We start from the raw sequence: 22,354 nt of genomic DNA, 5'->3' as shown, positions 1-22,354 counted from the left end.
ATTCAGCTAAAACGCTTTTAAAATCCTATTTATTTGGTACAGAGAGGCATCTGCCTACTTTAAGCCCAAAATACAAGCAAAACTTGGAGAGTTTCACTCTGGCTGCACAGAGGCAGCACCACGGATGCATCTCTGATCCCAGGAATGGCCTAATATATATGGTAGCATCACAATAACCTAATTCTGTCCTTTCTTTTTCTTAGTCAGCACAGCACAGAGTAATCTCACATGAGCCTGCATCTTGCAAGTTGTGCAGGGGTTTGGCAGAACTGTCACTTCCCTTACAATACAATGCATTTGGGGCTCGTGTTCATTATTAAAGAAACAGCATTTGTCCAGGATTAGTCAGTCCAAATGCAACACTTGAGGTTTAATTTTTAGTGATATATCTGGGTCATATATCTTCATGTGATATACAACAGAACTGTATATTTATCTAATCTTGTAGTAGGAGGGATAAAATTATTGTAATATCAGAATAACTCATAGAAACTGTGTTTCCTCTGGCTCAGACACAACTATTTCGGAAGAAAAGTCAGTAGAAAAAAATAATTGCCAGAGGTTTTGTATGGATTTCAGAACTGCTTGCCAAGAAACTCCTCCATTTCCACTCCTCCAGCCTTTCAGGCCGAGTCTTATCTTATTATCCAAGAAAGTCAAATACCCTGGATTCCTATTGCCTTCTATTTTCGTCACTTCAAATGGACAAATAAATATTATTTCCCTTTTTGGCTTTGCAGCAATTTATTCAAATAGCTGTGATCTGCCTTGCTTGTTACTGTGATCCACATGCTACAACCCAGACAAATCAATCTGCTCCCGTGATAGTGCTACAAGGGAGGTCACAACTTGCTCTTTGTCTCAGTCCTCTGCATTGATGTAGGACCTGTCATAATGTATTTTAAACAGGGATTGAAGACCTAAGCCTTCGTACCTTAACACTATAGTTCTGTTCAAAGACTCCTGAAGTTTTAACAGGTTAGATGTATGCAATATTTCTTCCCTCTTCTATTTTTACTTGGTGTTACAGGATTCAGCCAGTAATCTATATGCTAAAAGGGGAAATACAGCATTTGTAACAGCTCTTTCCTTCCCATATAATGTACATTTAAAGAAAATTATTATCATAAATGAAAACATTTGAAATACGACTTGAGAGTCTCCTGCTCTTAAATATCACAGACTTTCTTATTGCCAATAACACAACGTAGGTATTTAAGTATTCTCCAACTTTACAAGCTTTTACTACATTAAATATTTTTGCTTAAGGCATAATATATGTTTTAACAACTCCAGCATGTGCAAAAAACCATTTTATAGCCCAGAGCTTCACGGAAGTAATAAAGGTTTAAAGGTAATAAGTCTCATCCATTTCATGAAGGGGGAGAACTACCTTGACACGCTCACATTCTGCAGGTACTAGGGTTTCCAGGTGCAAACAGCATTAGACAGATGGGGTGGAACTGTTAAGAAAACTGACTGAATTTAGTCACATGAATTGTATTTTCTAAAAGGGGAAACATAAAATCACTCTTTCATTATCCTTGCATCTGACAAAATGCATTATCATATGCTTTTGCTTGAACAGTGTAAAGACCGTTCACAACAGATACAATTGCAAATCAGGAAAGATCACACTTATGTGGAGCCCTGACAACGTGATCTCATCAAGCTAGAACTTGAAATTGCAAGTGTCACTTCAGATAAGATCAGAGAACATTTCCTGTCCCAATGATGTGACATTATCAGGTTTGAGACTGTAGCAAAGGCACATGCACAATTTTGTGAACTAACAAGGCAGATTGAGAACACACTGGTTGGCAGGATATTTTAGATCCTGAGATTGCCTTGAGCTGGGCATAATTACAGCTCATTTTTTGCACATGGGAGAGCCATCTCGAAGAGGAAAAGAGCAGGGTATTCACTGAGGAAAGAAAAATGTTGATCTTTCAATTAGCATAAGTTCAAACATCTGAACTGTGTTTCACAGTGTACAGAGAGCTTTTGGTGAAAAAAGCCATCTTCTGTAAGGCAACTCTTCAGTGGCTGTGCTTCCATTTGTATGGGAATCATTTAACATACAGAATTCTACTTTAAACTGTTATATATTTAAGCTTGCTTGCAAGAAAAACTACAAACAAACAAACAAACAAATCCCTGCTGTTATTAAACTACTTAAAGTTCGCCCTTAAGATAGGGCATTAGGAATTTATTAGAAGGATTTTCTGTTCATTTCAACTTCTCAACTACAAAATAAACACACTGTTCACAGCCACAGAGGAAGGAGGGCAAGGAAGCCAGTTAGATTTCTTGTCTCTCTGCCTATTTTTGGCCCTGTTTAGAGCTAAGTAGACATGTACTAAGAAGGTAGGTACCAGTCCAAAACAGGTTTCATGCATTAAAAGAAGTAATAGGGAAGATGCTGGAGGTCACATAGGAATCAGTAATCTGAAAATGTTTCCTAGCACTAAAAACCTCAAAGACATTAAATGCCTCTCCAGATCTGAAAATTTCTTAGCACCTACAATTTACTTCTAATTGAATTGTTGCTAAAATATTGCTTGTTCAGGAAGATTCACTTTTTGGATTTCAGTGTCCTTCATGGCTTTAACCCCAGCACATGGCTAAAGATCCCTGGAAGTCCAGGCTTGGGAGCACCTCAAGTCTGTTGAAGCCATATGGGTAGAACACATTGGAATTTCCATGATGGAATATACAAAGTCTATCATGGTAAAGCAGCTGGAGGAGACAGAACTGTAAAGTGCTTTTTCCTCAAAGCTATAAATAAATGTACTTAGGAATAAAACATTATTTTATGGAGCTTATACATGGTCTCCTCAGAAACCATGTGATTTCCTGTAGCATAGGCTGCAGCATTTGAAGCACTAATTCCATGGGCAGAATTTTACAGTAGGTTATTTTACCCAATGTATGCATGTAGTACGATACCAAAATAATTTTAAAATTAACATTTAAATGGAGAGCATCCAATCTCCCAAAAACCCAGTATTTTTTCCAGTGACTCCCCAGCATATTAAAACCGCAATGATTGACAACTTCCTATATAACGTTTGACAAAACAGAAAACTGTACTTCAGTGCATAACTAAAAAACCATGATGAATGTGCTTTAACATCATGGTTCTTATTGCAGCTCCTCATTTTTGCACAAATGCTCACGTCAGATGAAGAAAAAACCACCATGCATTCTTCATATTCACAAACTTTCCTGCATTGATTAACGCAACATTTTATGAGACCTGAAAGAACAAAGTTAAATGAACAAGAAGTGAAAACTTATGATGGATGTGTCCCTCATAGCATTTAGATCTTTTCCACTTGATTAAAAATTCCTAGTTCCTCTTCACTGAATTGTTTAGTTTTTTAGCAGTCTCTGTCCTGATTAAAACAAATTAGCATCAAAGATCCCCAGCTGAATGAGGAATCATTAATTGAGAAACATGCAATGCTCCTTAATTACCTTAGAACAGTCAGAGAACAAATAATCTTGGGTTTCAAAGGGGTTTGCATGCACTGTGCACCGTGGGCTTATTCTCTGTGTCTGCTGGAATAAAAGTAGACTTGCCTATACCACAGAGGGATATCAGTACAAGCCTCAGTAAACACATTGTAGATTGTTTATCTAAAGTGGAGAAAAAACACAGTGAGGCAGTGGCTGACTGGAAGAGATAGATGTTTCCATTTATTATGTTGACCACAGCTTTTGATTTGCTTTGCATATTCCAGCATTGACTGGGAAAGAATGAAAGCTGTTCCTTATTGATACAAATTAGAAAAGTGGGAGCTGGAGCAGGAGGGCTTTACTCAGCAGCACCTAACAAAATGTCAGACATGGAGGTGCAGAGGGTAACCATGTACTTTGAAACAGTAGGGAAAAAAGGCCAAACAAAATTCATGGAAGCTGGCTCAAAAGGAATCTAAGGATTATTTGCTGTGCCTTGGTCAGTCGTTCTTGTGATACAGTTCTGATTGTTGCTTTTTTAAACTATGACTCAGGCCAGTTAGTGCCAGCCTTCACAGGAGAAGGAGTAACTGACTTTTTTAAGGGCACAATATACTTACTAATATGAATATCCTAACATTTGTTTTGCTTCACTGGGTCATAGAAGAAATCCTGCAGGAAAATGTCACTCAATGGCACTGCGTGTCCTCCTGGAGTGGGGCTGTTATTTACATTGTTTTGTCACTAAAGGTAACTGAACAAGTGTTATAAACCTCAAAAGTGGACAGGAAAATTAAATGAAATGTGCAGAGCTACCTGAGCTGGCTGGGAACAAGCTGGCTTGTGCCAGTGCCAGGCTCCTGTGCTCTCTCATGGAGCTAATTAGCTCTGCAGAGCAGCAAGCTATTAGCAGGGGTGCAGGACAGTGCTGATGCAGCTACACCCTTCTGGTACCCAGACTGACTCACCTGGAGAGATTTGCACCATACTGCTGATGCTATCTAGGGGTATCCTCACAGCCTAAGGGAAAACCAAAAACCAAAGGGAAACAAAACCCTGATGCAATGGAATATATTTGCAGCTGTCATAACAAGATAATCCCAGTAAATACAAACACCAGAGTAATAAATTTTAAAAAACCAGTCCCTACGCCACAGGAAAGGTTTGGGCTTGCTCCCAGTTTCTATAAATCTGTGCTATTACTCTGGATTTCACAATGGCTTTTTGCTGATGTGGTACCTCAGAAGGGCAATTTTAAGATAAAGAACTTGAACTCAATACACATCCTGCTGTTGGTAGTCTAGAACCCGAGGGGCAGAGATGGCACATCCAGCCACTTACACTAAAACCACCTTGCTTGACCTCTTTTCATGGAGAAAATGAAATTTCTGTTCAGCTGGAAGCCTGAAGGTCTCAGAGATTTCACTGGGGTTCATTCTTCTCCCTGATAAGGATAGTATCTACCCATAAAGCACAACCTCCTTTTAGATATTTAATGTAAAACTAGAAAGGAAAGTTGGAAAACTCCTGAAACGTTTAGAAGACACCACACTCTTTATGCAGAAAGACATTTTACATATTTGCAAGCAAGACCACTGACCTTAAGTCAAACTAATACTTTCATAGGTGAGATCCATATATATATTTATGTGCGTTTTTGTGTGAGCACAAATGTACCATTTAGAGTAAATATGAGTTAGATCAGCAATTTATTTTGTCTCTTCTCCTGTGAAAAAGACCTTCACCTGTATATCACACTCCTAAGAGCCACGGGAGAAATCAGAAAGCTGAATATTCTGTGGTTCCCTGGTTTAACTTTTACTTATTTAAAATTTAGTGACACTGGTTTTGTTGTTGAAGTTGTAATCTTAATGGGTACATCTACTGATGCCCTTCCAGTTGGCTTCATTTTTAAAGACTATAAACTGAACAAGTTGATATTCCCAGACAGCAAAACTATTGCTTTCACATTGCACTGTCACAGGAACACAAATAAAGAAACCCTTGCAGTCCTGTGCTGTTTGCCATCAAAGAAAGGTTTTGCAAAGCAGGTGAAAGCCACCCAGGCCTCAAAGCACTCCTTGTGGGTTGGTAATTCTTATAAAAAAAGCAGTTTGTTGTAACAGAAGGTTGAACAAGACCAGGTAAATGGCAAGTTCTGAGTGCTTCAATTTTGAGGTGCCATTAAGCTGCACAATTTTAAAGGCCTCTTTTGAAAAATGGATTAGTTAATTAAATAAACTAAATGATAACATAGTCTAACATTAGCAATTTCAGTGTCTTAGTCATGAAGAGAACATAAAGTTGCATGTTTTCCTTTTTATGGGATTGGGAGGGGCACAGTGAGAGGCAAAACCTATGAAATGGCAATCTGGTTAAGTAATAAAAGAACACATTTACAGTAATATGAATCATTGTCCTAAAACATTTCGATTTCTCAAACATTTCCCTCTAATCCTCCAAATATTGCAGAAAACAGCCCCCAGATCTATTGCACCACAGAAATTAGGCAATGACTTAGCACACCAGCTCTAGCTAGAGCTGCTTGGACCATGGCATAAAATACCTTGGCCAATACACACATTTGACTATTAAAGCTCTGCTGATTGTAAAAACATAGGCAGGCTAAAGGAGTAGGGTCACATTAAAGCAAATTTCTTGGAATTCAAGGCCTTTTCTTCATAAAGAAGAACAAATTCTTAGAAAACACTTGACTAAATCTTGGGAAGGCAGATAATAGAGAGGTCTAAGGAAAGGGTGGACCCTGAGGTCATGGAAAAATCTAAGTACATATGGTACAAGAAAAGCCCCAAAAATGGGAGCAGCTGGCTGGATATTAAAACTGTAAATGTCTCTGCAGGAGACAGCCTTGTCCCAGCAGAGACAAACATATATGCTACAAGCAAAACTTGCACATTCTGAGAAATTAGAGAAACTGAGTAGCAACCAAGGACAGGTTTGAAGCTTTGGAAGATTTCTATTTGAGTGTGCAGATGAAGTGTAAGATGATTGGAGATGCTTTAGGAGAACTGCTGAAGAAACCAACAGTACACTCCCAAGAGGCAAGATCAATGATTTTGGAAAGGAATCAGGACCAGAATGGGGAAAGGACTGCATGTCTTCAGAACCTGGATCAGGTTCATGATGAGATTGAACCAAAAGAAAATGCCAAGAGACAAAGGCACTTCAGAACATTTGGAGGGCATGGTGGAGAGGGTGGGGCAGAGAAGGAACATGAATGCCTGAGAAGAGAGCAGAATCTTCACCTGGAGCAAAGAGCATCATTATTCTGCCAATCTGATGAACAATGCAAATCCTTTCTTTTCAAAGCAGAAAGTTACAAAGGGATGGGCCTGAGCTGTTTGTGGAGCTCAGCTCTGAAGGGATCCAAGAGGCAATTACAAGCCTTTGGGAAGAACTTGGCACTGTGTGTTGACAGGGCTGCCATTAAATTATTAAAAGCAGACGGAGGTAAACAAAGCCAAAGGCTGTACAGAATAATTCTGTTGTTTTCAGATAGCTGAAAAAAATTCAGAGCAGTGGAAAGTGGTTTTCAGAAATGCAACGTAAAAGCCAGTGGAGAGATTGCCTGTGTTTTTCTGAAAGCCTAAAAAGCTTTATCAGAAGGATTTACATTTTGGGGGGGCTGGTTTTATTGGGTATTTTATTTGTTTGTGTTTTAATAAAGCGGGAACATTTCAGTAACACCAATTTGGATTCTGGAAAAAGAACTTTTCCAAATATTAAATAATCATGATGTCTTTGAAGACATGCAACACAACAGTCAGAATGAATCCACACACTTCAAGATGTTAAGAAATCTTACAATGCTATATTGTGGCCTTTGAACCACATTGGAGGCATTTATAACTCCATAAGACATTTTTTAACAGGCATAATCACAATTTGCAATGAAGAAGATGGAGCACGAAGAAGGTGTAAAATCTCTGGCCCATTTAATATAAATGAAGGATTAAGGCATGGAAATGCATTATCCCTGGTAGTCTTCAATTTGATTAAAATGTTACATTCACTGACATTTTCAGCCTACAGTGGACAAAGTAGTGGAGCACCTTTGGGATCCTATGGTCTGGGCAGCTGGGAATGAGGCAGAAGGTGCTGAATGAAAAATGGCTACTTGAAGAAGAAAAACAAAGAAGAAATAATATAAAATCAGACATCTAATAAGCCCAAATAATAAAAAATACCAGTAAATTGAATAGACTAGTAAAACATTTACCCAAAAAAGGAAAATGACATGATTAGCAGAATCAAGAACATATTCTGTGACCATTGTTATAGGAAAAGTCACAGAGTTTGAATATTTGCCAGCAAATAATTTGGTTTGGTTGTTGCTTTTTAAAATTGTGGTGTAAAACACTAACACCTAGAATTATGGAATGAACCTGATACTAAAAAATTAGTAACTAAAATACACTCAGCACTCTTAGAGTGACTGTTATTTTTAGATCAGTTAAGAGCTCTGAGTACTCTCTATACATTAATTAATTAATCTTAAATATTCCCATGTTATTAGGTTAATTTTAATTTTATTTTAATTTTATAATTTAGTTTAATTTAAATTTAATAAATTTAATAAATTTAAATTTAAATTTAAATTTAATTAAAGTTAATTTTATCATGCCTAAGTATTCAGTTAGGAAACCGTTTCTGGCCATATTTCCACCATCTATTTAGAAGAAGAAACAAATTTACCTGTATTCAGATATATAAAAGATTTTTATACCTGACCATTTGGCTCTTAGTGCTTTGGGAAGGGATGGGGAAGAGGAGACTTGCAGGAGTATTGACAAATTTCATGTCTGAGAGAAAGTTTTAGGAAACAGAAAATTTGTGTAGAGTTCTTTCATGAAAACATCCATGCTGGTTATCCTAAACATTGTGTTCCAAAACTATGTTTACTTTTTCTCAATTATATTTTATAACTGAATGTCTTAAGACATTAAGACCATCAGGACTTTAAATGAAAAAATAAATTTTGCTTCATGTTAATCCCTAAGAATCATAAAGTAAAAATGACTTTTTATACATACTGACCTTAGAATAATTGTTAAAAAGACAGAAATCCTCAGCAGAATGTTTCTGATATCTTTTAGGAGTATTTGAAGAGCTCCAGATTACTTTTTTCTTGCTTCTTGTCCAATGAAAGGTCTTTTAGAAAAAGGCATTTACTAAAATTGGAAAATAGCATAGCTAAGCATTGTTTTGATAATATCATAGAAAGAGAATAACTTATTGTTAAATGAATAGCAATTCTGTCAAAATTAATATTCTTTCTGTATTATTGACTCTGATCTTAGCACATAAGAACTGCTACAGGCAAATAAACTAGAAAAAGAAAGATACAAAAGGAGAGAAGTTGCCTCACCTTCTGCACTCAGTCTTGGACATGCTGAAAATACTGATACCCAATTGATAATAATTGATAACAACTGATAGTTGATAACATTTTCTATAGTTTCAAGCACACTTCTATATCCTCATTCAGAAGGACAAACACACTTAGGATTTTATTTCTGTAGAAAGAGGTGTTATTATGTACATAAACAATCACTGAGTTAGCCTTCATATAATTCAATGTAATATGTGAGAATATGTGAGCAAACAGAGAATGCTCTGATTTAGATCAGCTGTGAAACCAACTACATAATCCATTATATTTATATATTTATAATATATACATATAGGCACACGCACACATACACACACACACACAGAGTTATGCTTCAAAAATAATTGCTTGGTTTGCCCACTGGTTCTACTCTTGCTTCCTCATTTTAGAAAAAGGCAGTTTTTAACATATCAGCCAGGGCATAGAAATGTTTCAAGACACAAACAAGTTTCAGCATACATGACCAAGCCTGGTGTGACATTATTCCCTTTTCAGCCTCACAATAAATTTCAGGGAGCCACCAGAATTCCAGCTATACAAGATGATGATTTTTCATATCAGAAATACCTGCAGCCATGGAAATGGCCACATGTGGCCATACAGGCAGTCATATAGAAATGCAAACAATCCTTATGAAAATAAAAGTGCCTTAAATAAGGAAAAGCTGAAACAAGATATGTATGGCCCTGAGTTGTACAAGCCCAGATTGTGCAAGGACTTTTCTTGCTATTTTTGTGCTCTTTTGTTAGTATTTAAAGAGGAATTAAAACTGAAGAGAGCACAGGAACTTCTGGCCACCTGCAGACATCTCTGGGCTTGTAATTATTTGTTATAAGCACCTAAAACAGCCTTGGATATTCCATATTTTATTCTAGATCTGAAATACGTATCAGCAAACGACACCTTTTCAGGTAGTTCTGCACCTTAGAAAGTGGAAAAAATGCAGTTAATTTATTTCATTTTCCCCAGTAATGTTGAACATTCCAAACAGGACAACTTTGTTTATAAAAAAGAGGGATTGTAAATCACCTTTAACAGAGAATTTTTCTTTATTGTCAAGAAACCTTTCAGATGCCTTTTAAAAAATTGGTAATGAAATTAGATACATAATGATTTTATAATTTATATGAATCCAGGAAAATTATAATGCATGAAGATTGAACATCTGTTAAAGTGATCCCAAACTAAAATTCTTACCATCAGGATTCTGGCCTCTACATTAAATTATTTTGAAAATAATTATTGCTGCAGATTTGACACATAACAAATTCCATACCCCAATCTGAAATTGTCAAAATGCTTTTGATTTGGGAAGATGAGAGAAAACTCTATGTATAAAAAGAGCAGTCAGCTATTAAAATTCTCAAATAAGATGAATTTGAATGTTTCTTAATGGTATATTCATGCCTTAACATGTCACAAATTTGACCTTTTTATTAAATAATTTTAATAGTGGCAACATACTGATAACCTTTTTTATTTTTTTGTACAGGTAAAAAACATTTCATTACATTTCATAGGAATGTAATGAATGGAAGCAAATATTCTGAAGTGTGCAAATTCAATTGAAGTAGTTTCAGGATTTTATATAAATACAGAAATACAAAGAGGAACTGAAATACTAAACCCACATTACCATGGACAGGCTATCTCATATTTGGAACAGTAATTTCTGGCTGCTGGATTTCCCTCAGCAGAATGCACAGACTGAGGAGGGGGAGGTTGAATCCTGACAATCAGAACTTCACTGGGCCTTACCAGAACAGCACTTATTTATTTTTCATCCAATATAAATCACATTAAGAGTAAAACAGGCCATTCAACATTTTCTGACTATAAGAAAGGGTTCCAAAGTTAAATTGGACAACAGGGTTTAAAAAAAATATGGCCTTTTCTTGACACAATCATAATGGGACTGTTCATAAAACATCTCATCTGATGTACAGTGGTCATTACCAAAAAGTTTGCACTTGTCAACAACTAACAAAATGTAGTTATCAGACATTTATGCTATTTATACCTTCCAAAAAGAAAGCTTTGGTATGTGTTTGCAAACTTCTTGGTTTTAAGTGTGGCCATTATATAAGTATTTTTTATTTACTTCATCATTATATGAATTTACTAATTTGCATGCAATCAGGGATCCTGGGAGTAGAAAGACACTTCAGAAAAAATTTCTCAGAGTGAAGGGAAATGCTGAATGATCCCATGACAAACATGCTTTCCTTGTAGAGTAAAATAACATTTTTACCTGAAAACACAGTAAAATGGCTGATGGCTATTTGCCTATCTTCAGTGTGCAGTAAAATATTTTATCCCTTTAAAACTCACACCTGATTTTCAAGTATTTATCAAACTCTGCTTGAGATACAGAGGAATGTAATCCTGTATGAGTGAGCACAGCCACAACTCTCCTACAGGACTGGATGGTCTTTCTGTGGATGGGGTTTCCAGTACATTCACAAAACACACTGTATAATTCTTATGTGAAATGCTTAGATTGAGGATAACACAGAGTTTGGAATATATTCCAGACAAGTGGCTCTTTCTTTTTCCTAAGCGTGTGCATCATGTAAACCAGTCCCATCAGTTTATATTCACTTGAACAGATTAACTTTAAAACTGGCAGAAAGGGCTGTTTTCAAAGGACAATTTTTTCACCAGGCTAAGTAGCACTGGTTCTAAGTTCCCAACAGAACCTTTAAAAATGAATTTTTAAAGTTTTAGGTTATATGAGGTCAGAATAGGCAATAAAAGTCACAAGATGGTATTATTTTAAGATAATAATCTTATTTTAAGATATGAAAATACTGAAACAATCATGCCAGTATAAGAAATAATTATACCATAATTCATAAGTGCATAATTTATCAAAACAATAGAGCAGTCATGGCTAGATGCAACCTAATACTCCTGTATAAGATATAACTACATACTGTACAATTGTTCCTTTTTAATAATTATTTTTTACATTTAGTCCTCATCCAAATTAAGCTGAGTACTTCTATGTATGAATGGCTTTAGGAAATAAACACAACTCACAACAGGGCTTTATTACTGCTACTGCACCACCATGGCATGCAAGTAACTATGAAGTCAACTATAAACAGTAAAATGTCATCATCTTTCTGAAATAAAAAGAACATAAAAAATACAGATAAAGTAGTAAACATCAATTATCTTTTTTATATCTTTCATATTTACCAAAAGTCTATCATTACATGAGACATTTAAACCTCTGTATCACTCTCCTGTACAAGGATGGTGGCAGATTTGGAGTTGAGAAACTATACTTTCAACAAGCTTGTACAAAACTACTGGTTTCATATTACACTCTGTCAGTGTGCAATGCATAAATGAGAATATGACACATCTGCTACCTGCCCCTTAGCATTCTCTTACACTTTTCTATGTGAATGAATTCTGAGTAAATAAAAAGAGCGAGGGCCATTAAAGCTGGTTGCCAGGTTATCTGTTGTGGTTACTGAGCCCCAAAGGACCAAAGTCCTTCACAAAGGAAATTCTTTTATCTGCTTTTTGTTGCTGACTACTGATTGTGTGAGGTTCCACACTGGTTGTGGGATTTGACAGCTAATGTTGGAAGCAAGATGGATTTTTAAACATTTATTTATTTATATAGGGCAATTCCTTAACAGGTGCTAAAGTGACAATGAGATGAAATTCTGCAGTTGTGAGGGAAAAAATATCCATACTTTATTATAAAAACAAGAGCCAAAGTGCTGACTGGGATTAATCTCTTCTGCTTACAGGTCAGGACAATATACAGATACTAGAAAATTTCAATATTGAAATGGGAGCAGGTTGAATAACAGCATGTTCAACTCTCCTTAGATTTGCAGTCTTGGAGACTCTCTTGGGAAAAAATATTGTAAAGCAGCTTTTCCATGCTCAATTAATTTTGCTGATCATTTAGCTGGCATGGAGAACCCTCTTTGCAAAATATCCCTAATTCAGGACAAACTCTGAGGTACAGAAAAGAAAGCCCACCCATCACTCTTCTGCAGCCCAAATTATGTTCATGAGGTTTTTTCCAATGTAAAGAAAAATAATCATTAAATGCTCAAGTCATAGTATTTAACAGAATTATCTTTCAAATATTACAGGTGGTGTTCTTGGAATACACCTTTGCTAAAAGCTGCCTACCTCTTCTGGGCAATGATAAAAAACCACTTAAATCCAAATGATTCTCTTTAGTTTCTGCTTGCTGGAAAGAAATCTTAATGCCAATTACAAGGAAAGAACTGTACAATTCCCATTGTTACATCAAGCGATACAAAGATTTCCTTTAGATTCTTGGAATTTGCTCAGTTTTCAATTATACAATTTGTTTCTTCATTACAAAAAAAAAAAAAGTGAAGTTTCTCCTAGATATGTCCAAGGATTTTCCCTGCTCTGATATGTTCAGGATTAAGAATACTCGGTATTTTATTTTGTTTTTTGTTGATACCAGGATCCACTCTTTATTAAAGCTCATCAGGCATGCTCATACCTACCAGAAGTTAGTTCTGCTTTGGGGGATAGCAGGCTGTGTGACTATAACAGAGCACAGTACCTCATGTGTTCATCCATAGATTTGCCTCCATAAAAACTGAGGCTGTAGTATAGCTTTCAATGGAAGCCATTTAGAAAGAAAACATTACAGAATATACAATTGTAGTTTTTGACTCTCAGACACAAGTTCCTTGACGTGTTGAAAGGTGATGTTTTCGATTTCTGACTCCTGAACTCTTATCTTTACAGTCCGCAGGCTTCTGTTGTGAAATGTCTATCAGAGCACTTGCAATTGCAAGACCTGTAAGATAAATAAAAGAAAAACAAAATTTAATGCTCAGCTTTCCTGAGAAGAATTCCAGAGCAGCGTGATGGTTTCTTTCAAGGCAAGTTTATGTACTTTTCCAGAAGTGATCAGTTTCATTTTAAAGTCAGATAACAAGTTTTCACTTTCTTAAATGCCTCTTGGTAACAGTGAAGAGACAGTGGAAGGAAAAAGACGCAGTTAAGACTGGAAATAAGGAGAACTGAGCTCCATTTGTGTCTCTTATTGATTTGCTGTGAGATCTTAGCATGACCTCTCTTTATGACCATTTTCCATTTATGTGGACCAGAAGCTGTCTGACATGAATTTTCTCATATTAAATATACGTGCATTGCATTTAGAAATTCATAAAATCATCAAATCAGAAAATGAGAAACAGAAACTTCAGTTAGGACAACATTGTATCCCTGAATATTTGCTTTGCAACATATATATATATATATATATATATTTGGGGAATATCCTGAGGTTAATATTTACCACAAAAAGATACAAAAATATCTTTCTAGAAAGCACAGATCTGTAAAGAAGTAATGGACCATGATGGCATGGGTACATTCTAAGTGTTTTCAACTCACCAAAACTCTTCTGGTTTGGATTCTGATTAATTTGTTGATATTTCACGACCTGTTGTAATCTTAACAGGGTACTGCTAAGGGCATAGGCCAGCATACTTAGGAATCGTAGAAACACAGAATATTCTGAGTTGGAAAGGACCCACAAGGATCATCAAGTCTTGCTTCTGGCCCAGAACAGGACAGTACCAAGAATCCCACCATGTGCATTGTCCACATCCTTCTTGAACTGTCAGTGCTGTGACCACTGCCCTTGGGGAGCCTGTTCCAGTGCCAACCATCCTCTAAATGAAATATTTTTTTCTAATGTGCAACCCAAAGCTCTCCTGACACAACTTCAGGCTGTTCCCTCAGGTCTTCCCCTCATCAGGAAGCTGGAGCTGCAGTGAGGTCTCTCCACAGTCTCCTCTCCTCCAGGCTGAACAGACCGAGTGACCTCAGCCACTCCTCATTCAGCTTCCCTTCCAGACCTAAGAAGCTAATATGTTAAAATTTACTCTTCCATTTCCTTGCTACTGCATCCTTTCTAGAAATTAATGACTTCTAAAATGCTGTGATTAACAAAACACTTAATACAGGGTAGTTCTAGGCTTTTAAATACACACAGGTGATATTGCAATCAAATGGGTTAGGAGTATTCACATCATATATACTTTCTACTACAAACAAACCGTAAAAACCCCATCTACATATACCCAAAATGTAGATAAGGATGCTGCTGGTTCTCCACGCAGCCCAAAACTTTTCATTCTCCAGCTAATAACACCACCACTGTCCAAGGAAACCTCTAAAACACTTTTCACCATGTTTAACAGGCACTCTCTATTCCTTATCTCAAGCCAATATCAAACTCAATTTATCTATTACACAGATTCCAATTTTGCAATACTTTTCATGCAATCCCTCATTACAGCTCTTACCTACTAAGAAACTGTGCAAAAATTAGTTTTTCACAAACAAGTGTTGCTACAGTCTCCTTTCATAGTATTAGATATATGGTCAGATTTAGTTCAGGTTTCCAGGATCCTGCAAAATCTATGCTATTTCACACTGGTAACATTACCTTTCTTAAGTTTCAAAAAAGTTGCAAGAAGTAATTAATGTGCATCCAGATTTTAAAAATGCACGATACTGTAAAACACTAAGTACAGTTATCATTGATACATTTCAGGATATGTAAGAGCCAAGATTAATCAAGGTGTTTTTTCTCACATACACAAATACTTCATGGCATGAGCCAGTGATGCTTAAAATTGGACTCTGACAAATTAAATTGTTGAAATCTTTGAGGCACCTTTAAAGTTTAAGCAGTAAACTTAGGTATTAGCAAATTCAGGGATAAAACCTAAATAACATTTTGATGATTGCTTAGATGTAACCCCATCTTCAACAGCTAGGCTTAGAGACTATGCTAAACAGAAAGAATATTATTAGTAAACAGATTTTTTAATTTAATAAGCACTTTTAAAATATATTTGGATGTATTAAGCTAACCTCACCTAATATAACAACTAACAAAAAGGAATCCTTAGGTTTAACACTGTATATTGGGATGTACTGGCATGTTGATAGAATTCCATTAAAATCAGGTCGCTACAGAAGATCATTTTTCAAAATATCACACAAATCATCTGATGAAATTCATTTATTATGTTCTCTACGCCCAGCATAGTTCCTTGTTATCAAAGCAATACAATTAACTGGGGGAACAATTCATTATTTCAGACTGGCAGTCTAAAGGAATTTCATTTACCAAGTCAAGCTTGTGCACAGACACTTCCAGCAAAGAGAATTTACATGAAAATAAAACAGAAGAAAATGCTGTGGCTTAAATATTCATTAAAAAATGAACAAAACCAAAACATTCCCTTGATGTTACAGGTTTTTAATCTAAATAATAAATGTGAATACATTTACAGTCACTGAAGTTGGAACTGTAAATTGTACAGTGCTCTGGATGTGTTACCTGAACTCCTAAGTTATTATATTTACCCACCTTCTCTGAATGCTGCTGTTTAATATCCTACCTACCATCCAAACTGGTATTTTCCAAATCAGTACACGGTCTTTGGTTGCTTCTGACTCTTGAGCAGCATGGCAGGAAGGAACAGTGGAATCTGTAAGGATCCTACATGGAGACTCAACAGGTCACCTCTAATTTCTCTAAATTCAATCTTAGTTGCAGAACCAGCCCTATTTTTAAATTTAGTTTGTTTTTCTACAAAATGTTATAGAAATAACCTGACCTAGTTCTATGCAGCTCAAACAACCTCTAGCTGGTTTTAAGGATATGCATGTACAAGTCATTAAGAAGTAAGCCCAGTCAAATTGTAAGTGGAAAGTATATTTTTGTAAGAGATAATTGCATCCACAATGAGGAAAACACTAGAAGAAGCAATATGAACTTGGTTATCTTTGGCAGAACTATTGTCTTTCCTAATGGAAGTTAAATGGTAACAGTTTATTCTCAGGAAGTCTCTAATCATAAAATTACTGGGGTGTGAATTTTTTCCCTTTATTTTTTTTTTTACAATAGTGCAAAGCTATTAATATGTAGAGGGATAAAATACAGCAAATCAAATGAGATTACCTTGAAAAGCGCATTCACGGTTTATATACAAACAGCCCTTTAATCCTGCATTCAAACAGGAGCATCTGAAAAAGTCATTCATTCTGAGATGCTCCCCTCCCAGTCTCTGTAAAAACAGGCAGTACTATATATTTTAATTTTGCAGCAAAACAGCTTCATTAGGCGTGAAAGGTTAATTGCAGGTTTAAGTGCAGTTGGGGGAACAGTGCACGGGTCTGTGGTGAATAGCACAGTCTGCTACAGGAAGGCTGAGTGCTATAAACTGTTTGCCCTGCTGAAATGTTTTACTACCTCATTTACTAACTGTCTTCTTTTACTGCTTGTATTTGTAGTTCTTCTAAACCTTTAATAGCTACAGTTTTATTTCACTGTAATCAGATTTAAATGGAAATACCCATGCTGGGATGTTTAAACATTTTTCCTCTGATTGTATACAACTACATTTGAACTGATGTAAGGCTACACTATCTCTAAAAGTAGAAAAAAAACCTCTACATTGAAAAAATTAGTCTTACATAATGGTGTGCATATTTAAAACCTTTTTTTCCTCCTCTATTGTTCATTTTAATGAGAAATACATGGAATTCTTACTATCTCTTTTGTTAAAAGTAAGGGAACAAAGAATGACCCCAGATTAGGCAGGTAACTGGAAATGTTTCCTTTCAATTTGAATATGCATTATTCAGACATAACATTTGGATAGATGTCTTCGTTTGATTAAATTTCTACACGTCATTGTTATGCAGAATCAGAACATTCAGAAACCTGAAGACAATAAAATAACTACGAGGCAGGTAGATCAATTAGATATGTTTGACATTTCAACCAAAATTATAGTCATTGTTTAAGGTGACTTTAAGCAATGAAAATAAAATGCCAGCTGCCATGCAGAGAGACTTAAACAGAAAAGACTGGGTAAACACTATATTATTAAAGTCACAGCTTCACCCTTCAGTGCCCACAAGTCTTTGTGTTCCTTCCTTCTGTTAATTCTTTAAAGAGTGGCATTACTGTACATGCTCACCCCATTCTGGACAGACTCCTTGCATCATAAAGGATCTCTTACTCAAATTATTGCCACTGTGGAAGACTTACTGCCCATGGAAGTCTGTAGAAATGGATCTGAGCTGTTTGAAGATGCACTTAGTGATGAGAATCACAGACTGTGGTGGTGCCTCATGAAAGTCACCACAGCTCACAGTGAAGCCAATGGAGGCAGTTTCATGTTCATCAATAAAACCACCACTTATAATGTAGGGAATTTTAATGAATTCTGCCATTTATCAATATTTCAAGTCTATAAAAATACTGTTTGAAAAGTACACAATGTATATCATAAGTGACTTAATGGTATATGCATATATATACATATATCTATATATATATATATACACACACCAAAATTATGTAATAATGTAACATAAATATGCCATTATGTAACAATTTTATATATATGCACACATGCAAATTATATACAATCCCCCCATTTAATAATGAAGTTTTGCATTACCTACTTCTCAATTTGAAGAAACAGATCACATTGACCATCATATTTATGGAATGCACAGATTTATTCTTCATAGAAAAAAAATATGTTCATTATACTGTCTGTAATAGTGGGGGAGCATAGCATTCTAGAAGCAGCATAACATTCCAGAAGATTGTTACTAGGCAGTGTTTCTGAGTACCCCTGGAAGAAATTCTCTCACTTTCTATGAGATACTATGCTAGAAATAGTCATATTCAATTTAGTTGTTTAGCAATAGTTCCATGATTTTCTGGTTGTTTCTGTGTTCTCAACCAAACTGCCTCCAAGCTGACCAACTCAGGCTTCATTTCATGACTGAAAAGGCCAGCCTGTTCTTTGTGCTGCACACTTCTCTGCTATGGATCAAGTCATGCTGGGAGATATCCAAAAGGCACATAAAACAGAACCAGAACAAAATTTGGTATTTAATGGTGATGCACAGAGTCCTCTCCTAAGCAAGTACAAACCTGATACTCGAGTACTTTCCAGGAGAAAAATTAAGAGTCATCTGAAGTTCAAGACTGTATATGGCTAGAAGAACACAACAGATCTAAGTTCATTTCAAAGTCAGAAAATAGTCAAATCCTTCATGTGTATCAGAGTTTCCTGATCTGGCAGGTGTGCCTAGACAGTATCCAGAGATCACAGACTTAGTCACAGAGAAAAATAATCATAAGCATCTGCCAAGAACAATAAGTGTCTTCATAGCCTGTCATATTGAATGTTTTTTTTATTTGAATTAGATTATTTTTAAAAGGACAAGCTGACAGCACCTCAAATTCACAGTCTTTTTATGGGCTTCTCTTCCTGTTTGGTGCATGAATGTGTATTTTAAGTTGACACCACTCTTACTTTTGGAAAGATATATTAAATGAACTAAACTAACTAGGAAATTACTTTGGGAAAGTAACCCCATCATTTTTTTTTCAGTGATAATTTTTGCAAGATGGGAAGACAGCCAAGAGGCCAGGAGGTATGTTTTCCTTTTCTTTTGCATATAACTTAATTAAATAAGTAAAATATGAGACAGAGCTTAAACCATAACAATAATAAACTAAATAATGATAGTGTGGAATTAAATAGCCACACACTAGTAGAGAGAAGATGTCATGCTCCTTTTTATTACACCTTTGCTATTTACTAATAAGGGCTATCTGTAAGGGACTAAGAAATTCTTATTCCCAGAACAGACTTATAAATTACCTGCTGTCAGTTTGTGGGAAATGCAGACTATACAATAAAGGCTCTTAGAAGAAATGTTCATCCTTTCCCAAATTTTCTCATTGTGGAAAGGAAATGGCCCTACATATTTGTGTGAAATATTTGTATTCCACGGGGCCAGTAGGGATTTTTTTTTTTTTTAATGCAGTCAGGCAGTTCTCCTTCCCTTTCAGAGTGAGATATCTGTAATTTGGTCTGAAATCCAGGTCTGCACAACATCTGGTGCCTTTCAGCTATCCAGCCTGCCAGTGACTGAGAGCCAGCATGGGTTGCTTGGCCTCTCTGGATAGGGACAAAGGGAAGGTGACAATGCACTCTGGGGTGCTTCAAAAGGTGTCCTGGTGAAGTGGATCCAGTGGGGAGCTGGAGACTCTACAGTAATGGAATGGGGCAATCTAACATTGATTCACTGAAGCTTTTTTCTCCCACCCTCTTTTCTCAACTCAAGCCCTCCCGGAACATAAGAACCATGGGACCATTAAATTGTTCAGTTTGGAAAAGACCCTTATGATCATGGGGGTCTGACCATTAACAGTGCAAAGCCCACCAATAAAACATGTCCCTGAGTGCCACATTCACACATCTTTTAAACACCTCCAGCAATGGTGATTTCACCACTTGCCTGGGCAGCCTGTTCCAGGGCTTGACAACTCTTTTGGTGAAGTTTTTCCTAATGGCCAATCTAAACCTCCCCCAGTGCAACCTGAGGTCAAATCTTCTTGTCACATTGTTTTTATTGGAATAATAATAAAAACACCGAAAAAGGAATAACCCATTTAGAATATGTGCAAATCTCATGCAGATTAATTCCTTGCTGCTCTGCTACTGTATATTACACAACATGCATTAAAATGCAAGTAATTACACATTTTTCTACAACGGACAGTAATATTTGAAACATTTGGATTACATTTTCAGTTTGATTACATCTCACTTCCATTGAATCATTTATCCATATGCTATGAAAAACATCTCTATTCTTGTGATGTTGTGCAGCCGTTTAATTTGTTTTCAAGAAAATCACTATAAACTAATTTGCTACTCCGCAAGAATTTGGTGAGATGCATTAATCATGCCAGAATCTAATTTGGTCTAGTAAACCTATTTCTGCAGAAGAGAAAAAGTCTACTTGGAGTATTGAAGAAGCTCTATTTTCACTCACTTTTAGCAATACCTGGTTTAATACAAACAAAATCATAATTGTTTTTTTTAGTAGTCGGTATCACAGTTATGGCCCAGGTGGGGTTAGTTTATGAAACCCTCTATAGTCATTAGAAAAGTCTGGATTGCAAAAGTCTCCTCTACTTGAGGTTGCCTGTACAGCATCATTTTACTCTTTGTCTCTATCTTCAGCAAACTCTTTTTACTTGGACCATGGATGCAAATCAGAGCAAAATGAAGATATGAAAGCTGTAAAAACTTGTGAGCTAGAGTTACAACATTTTTAAAAGCTTTTTTACCGAAGCCCATTCATGCAATTGGATGCTTTAACCACTGTGATGAAAGTTAAAGCCTTACTATACATTATGAGAAGGATGAACACCTGTGGGACAGAGATTTATCATCCATATAAACAGAGTGTGATTGGCCATTATTACAGGGCTGAATTATATTTCGTGCAATTCAGTAATCAGAATATCTGTGTGTGTGTGAGTACCTGGGAAACAGGGCAGGTTGGAACACAACTGAGCAATCAGGAGAACACTCAGAAGGAGAAAAGGCAGCAGGAGTCACTGGGGTTTGCTTCCCTCCAGAGGGGCCTTTCTGGCAGGGGGTGATTTAAAGCAGATCTCTTTCTGTCTGTAGAGGAAATCTGGGGTGATAAACCTCACCAGGTGAAATTCAGTTTTTATGAATACCTCCCTAATGTTCCATCTGGGTGATAACATACACTGCCAGATTTGCAGCTTTACTACTCTCCTCCTCAAGACAAAACACACCACCTTAAAGACAATAGGTTTAAGGGCCCAAAAGGGGCCAATTCTGCCCATGCTGGAGATAAAACAATGCTACTTACATTACCATTTGCTTTTAAGGAAGAAGATTAGAACAATAATCCTCTAAGATCCTTCTTCTCTCTCTTGCACCCTTTATGCTGCAGGTGCCAGGTTTTTTTTCCCCTTGTCAAAAATTTTATTTAAACCAGAAAGTACTGAATATGTTAATGCAAAGAAATTATTGTAGTTCACCAGTTCAATACGATTACAGCTTAATCAGAAATAGGCATGATATATGCAGTACTCTTCCACAGAGAATTCTCATTTTAAAGTTTTGCTTTCAAAGTACTGAGCTTGTTTTCCATTTCCAACATACTGGTACAACTCTAACCATTGCTTTGATACAAATTTGTTTCTGCCCAAATAGCAATGCTAATTTTTCAGTATTCTGCTAATGTCCAATTAGACATTTAGAACATCCCCAGCTACATAGCCAGGAGTCACTCTGACAAAACAAATGATCTTGGGAGGGAAACACAGAATTAAGTCAATGGGACAGAAAGTGTGCTGAGAATTTTGAACCATATTTTGAATATCACCAAAGTGACAACTTCAGGGTCCTCAAGATCTCTAATAAGGTTATTTGTAGTTTCAGTAATATTTATGCTTGAGAACAATGAAAAAGAAAAGAAAAGGAAAAAATAGTCACAAATACCCTGCTGTCAGCATTAGGGTGGCTCCATTAGCAAATCTAGCATCAGCATACACAGAAAATTGATTTTTGGTAAAAG

The 22,354-nt window shown here is 36.2% G+C and overlaps 1 protein-coding gene across 2 annotated transcripts in view; it reads right to left on the bottom strand.

Moving 5' to 3' along the window:
• Positions 1 to 9,905: 9,905 nt before the first annotated feature.
• Positions 9,906 to 22,354, bottom strand: part of ATRNL1 (attractin like 1) — a 429,920-nt gene continuing 417,471 nt past the window's right edge. For both annotated transcript variants that reach the window (XM_058028925.1, XM_058028926.1), the window contains one exon: positions 9,906 to 13,688. In XM_058028925.1, coding sequence (XP_057884908.1) covers positions 13,564 to 13,688 — 125 coding nt within the window. In that variant the 3' untranslated portion in view covers positions 9,906 to 13,563. The remainder of the gene's footprint in view (positions 13,689 to 22,354) is intronic.

Source organism: Melospiza georgiana, chromosome 8 (assembly GCF_028018845.1).
Source record: "Melospiza georgiana isolate bMelGeo1 chromosome 8, bMelGeo1.pri, whole genome shotgun sequence".
In the NCBI taxonomy this organism is placed as follows: Eukaryota; Metazoa; Chordata; class Aves; order Passeriformes; family Passerellidae; genus Melospiza; species Melospiza georgiana.
This window is presented reverse-complemented; position numbering and strand designations above follow the sequence as displayed.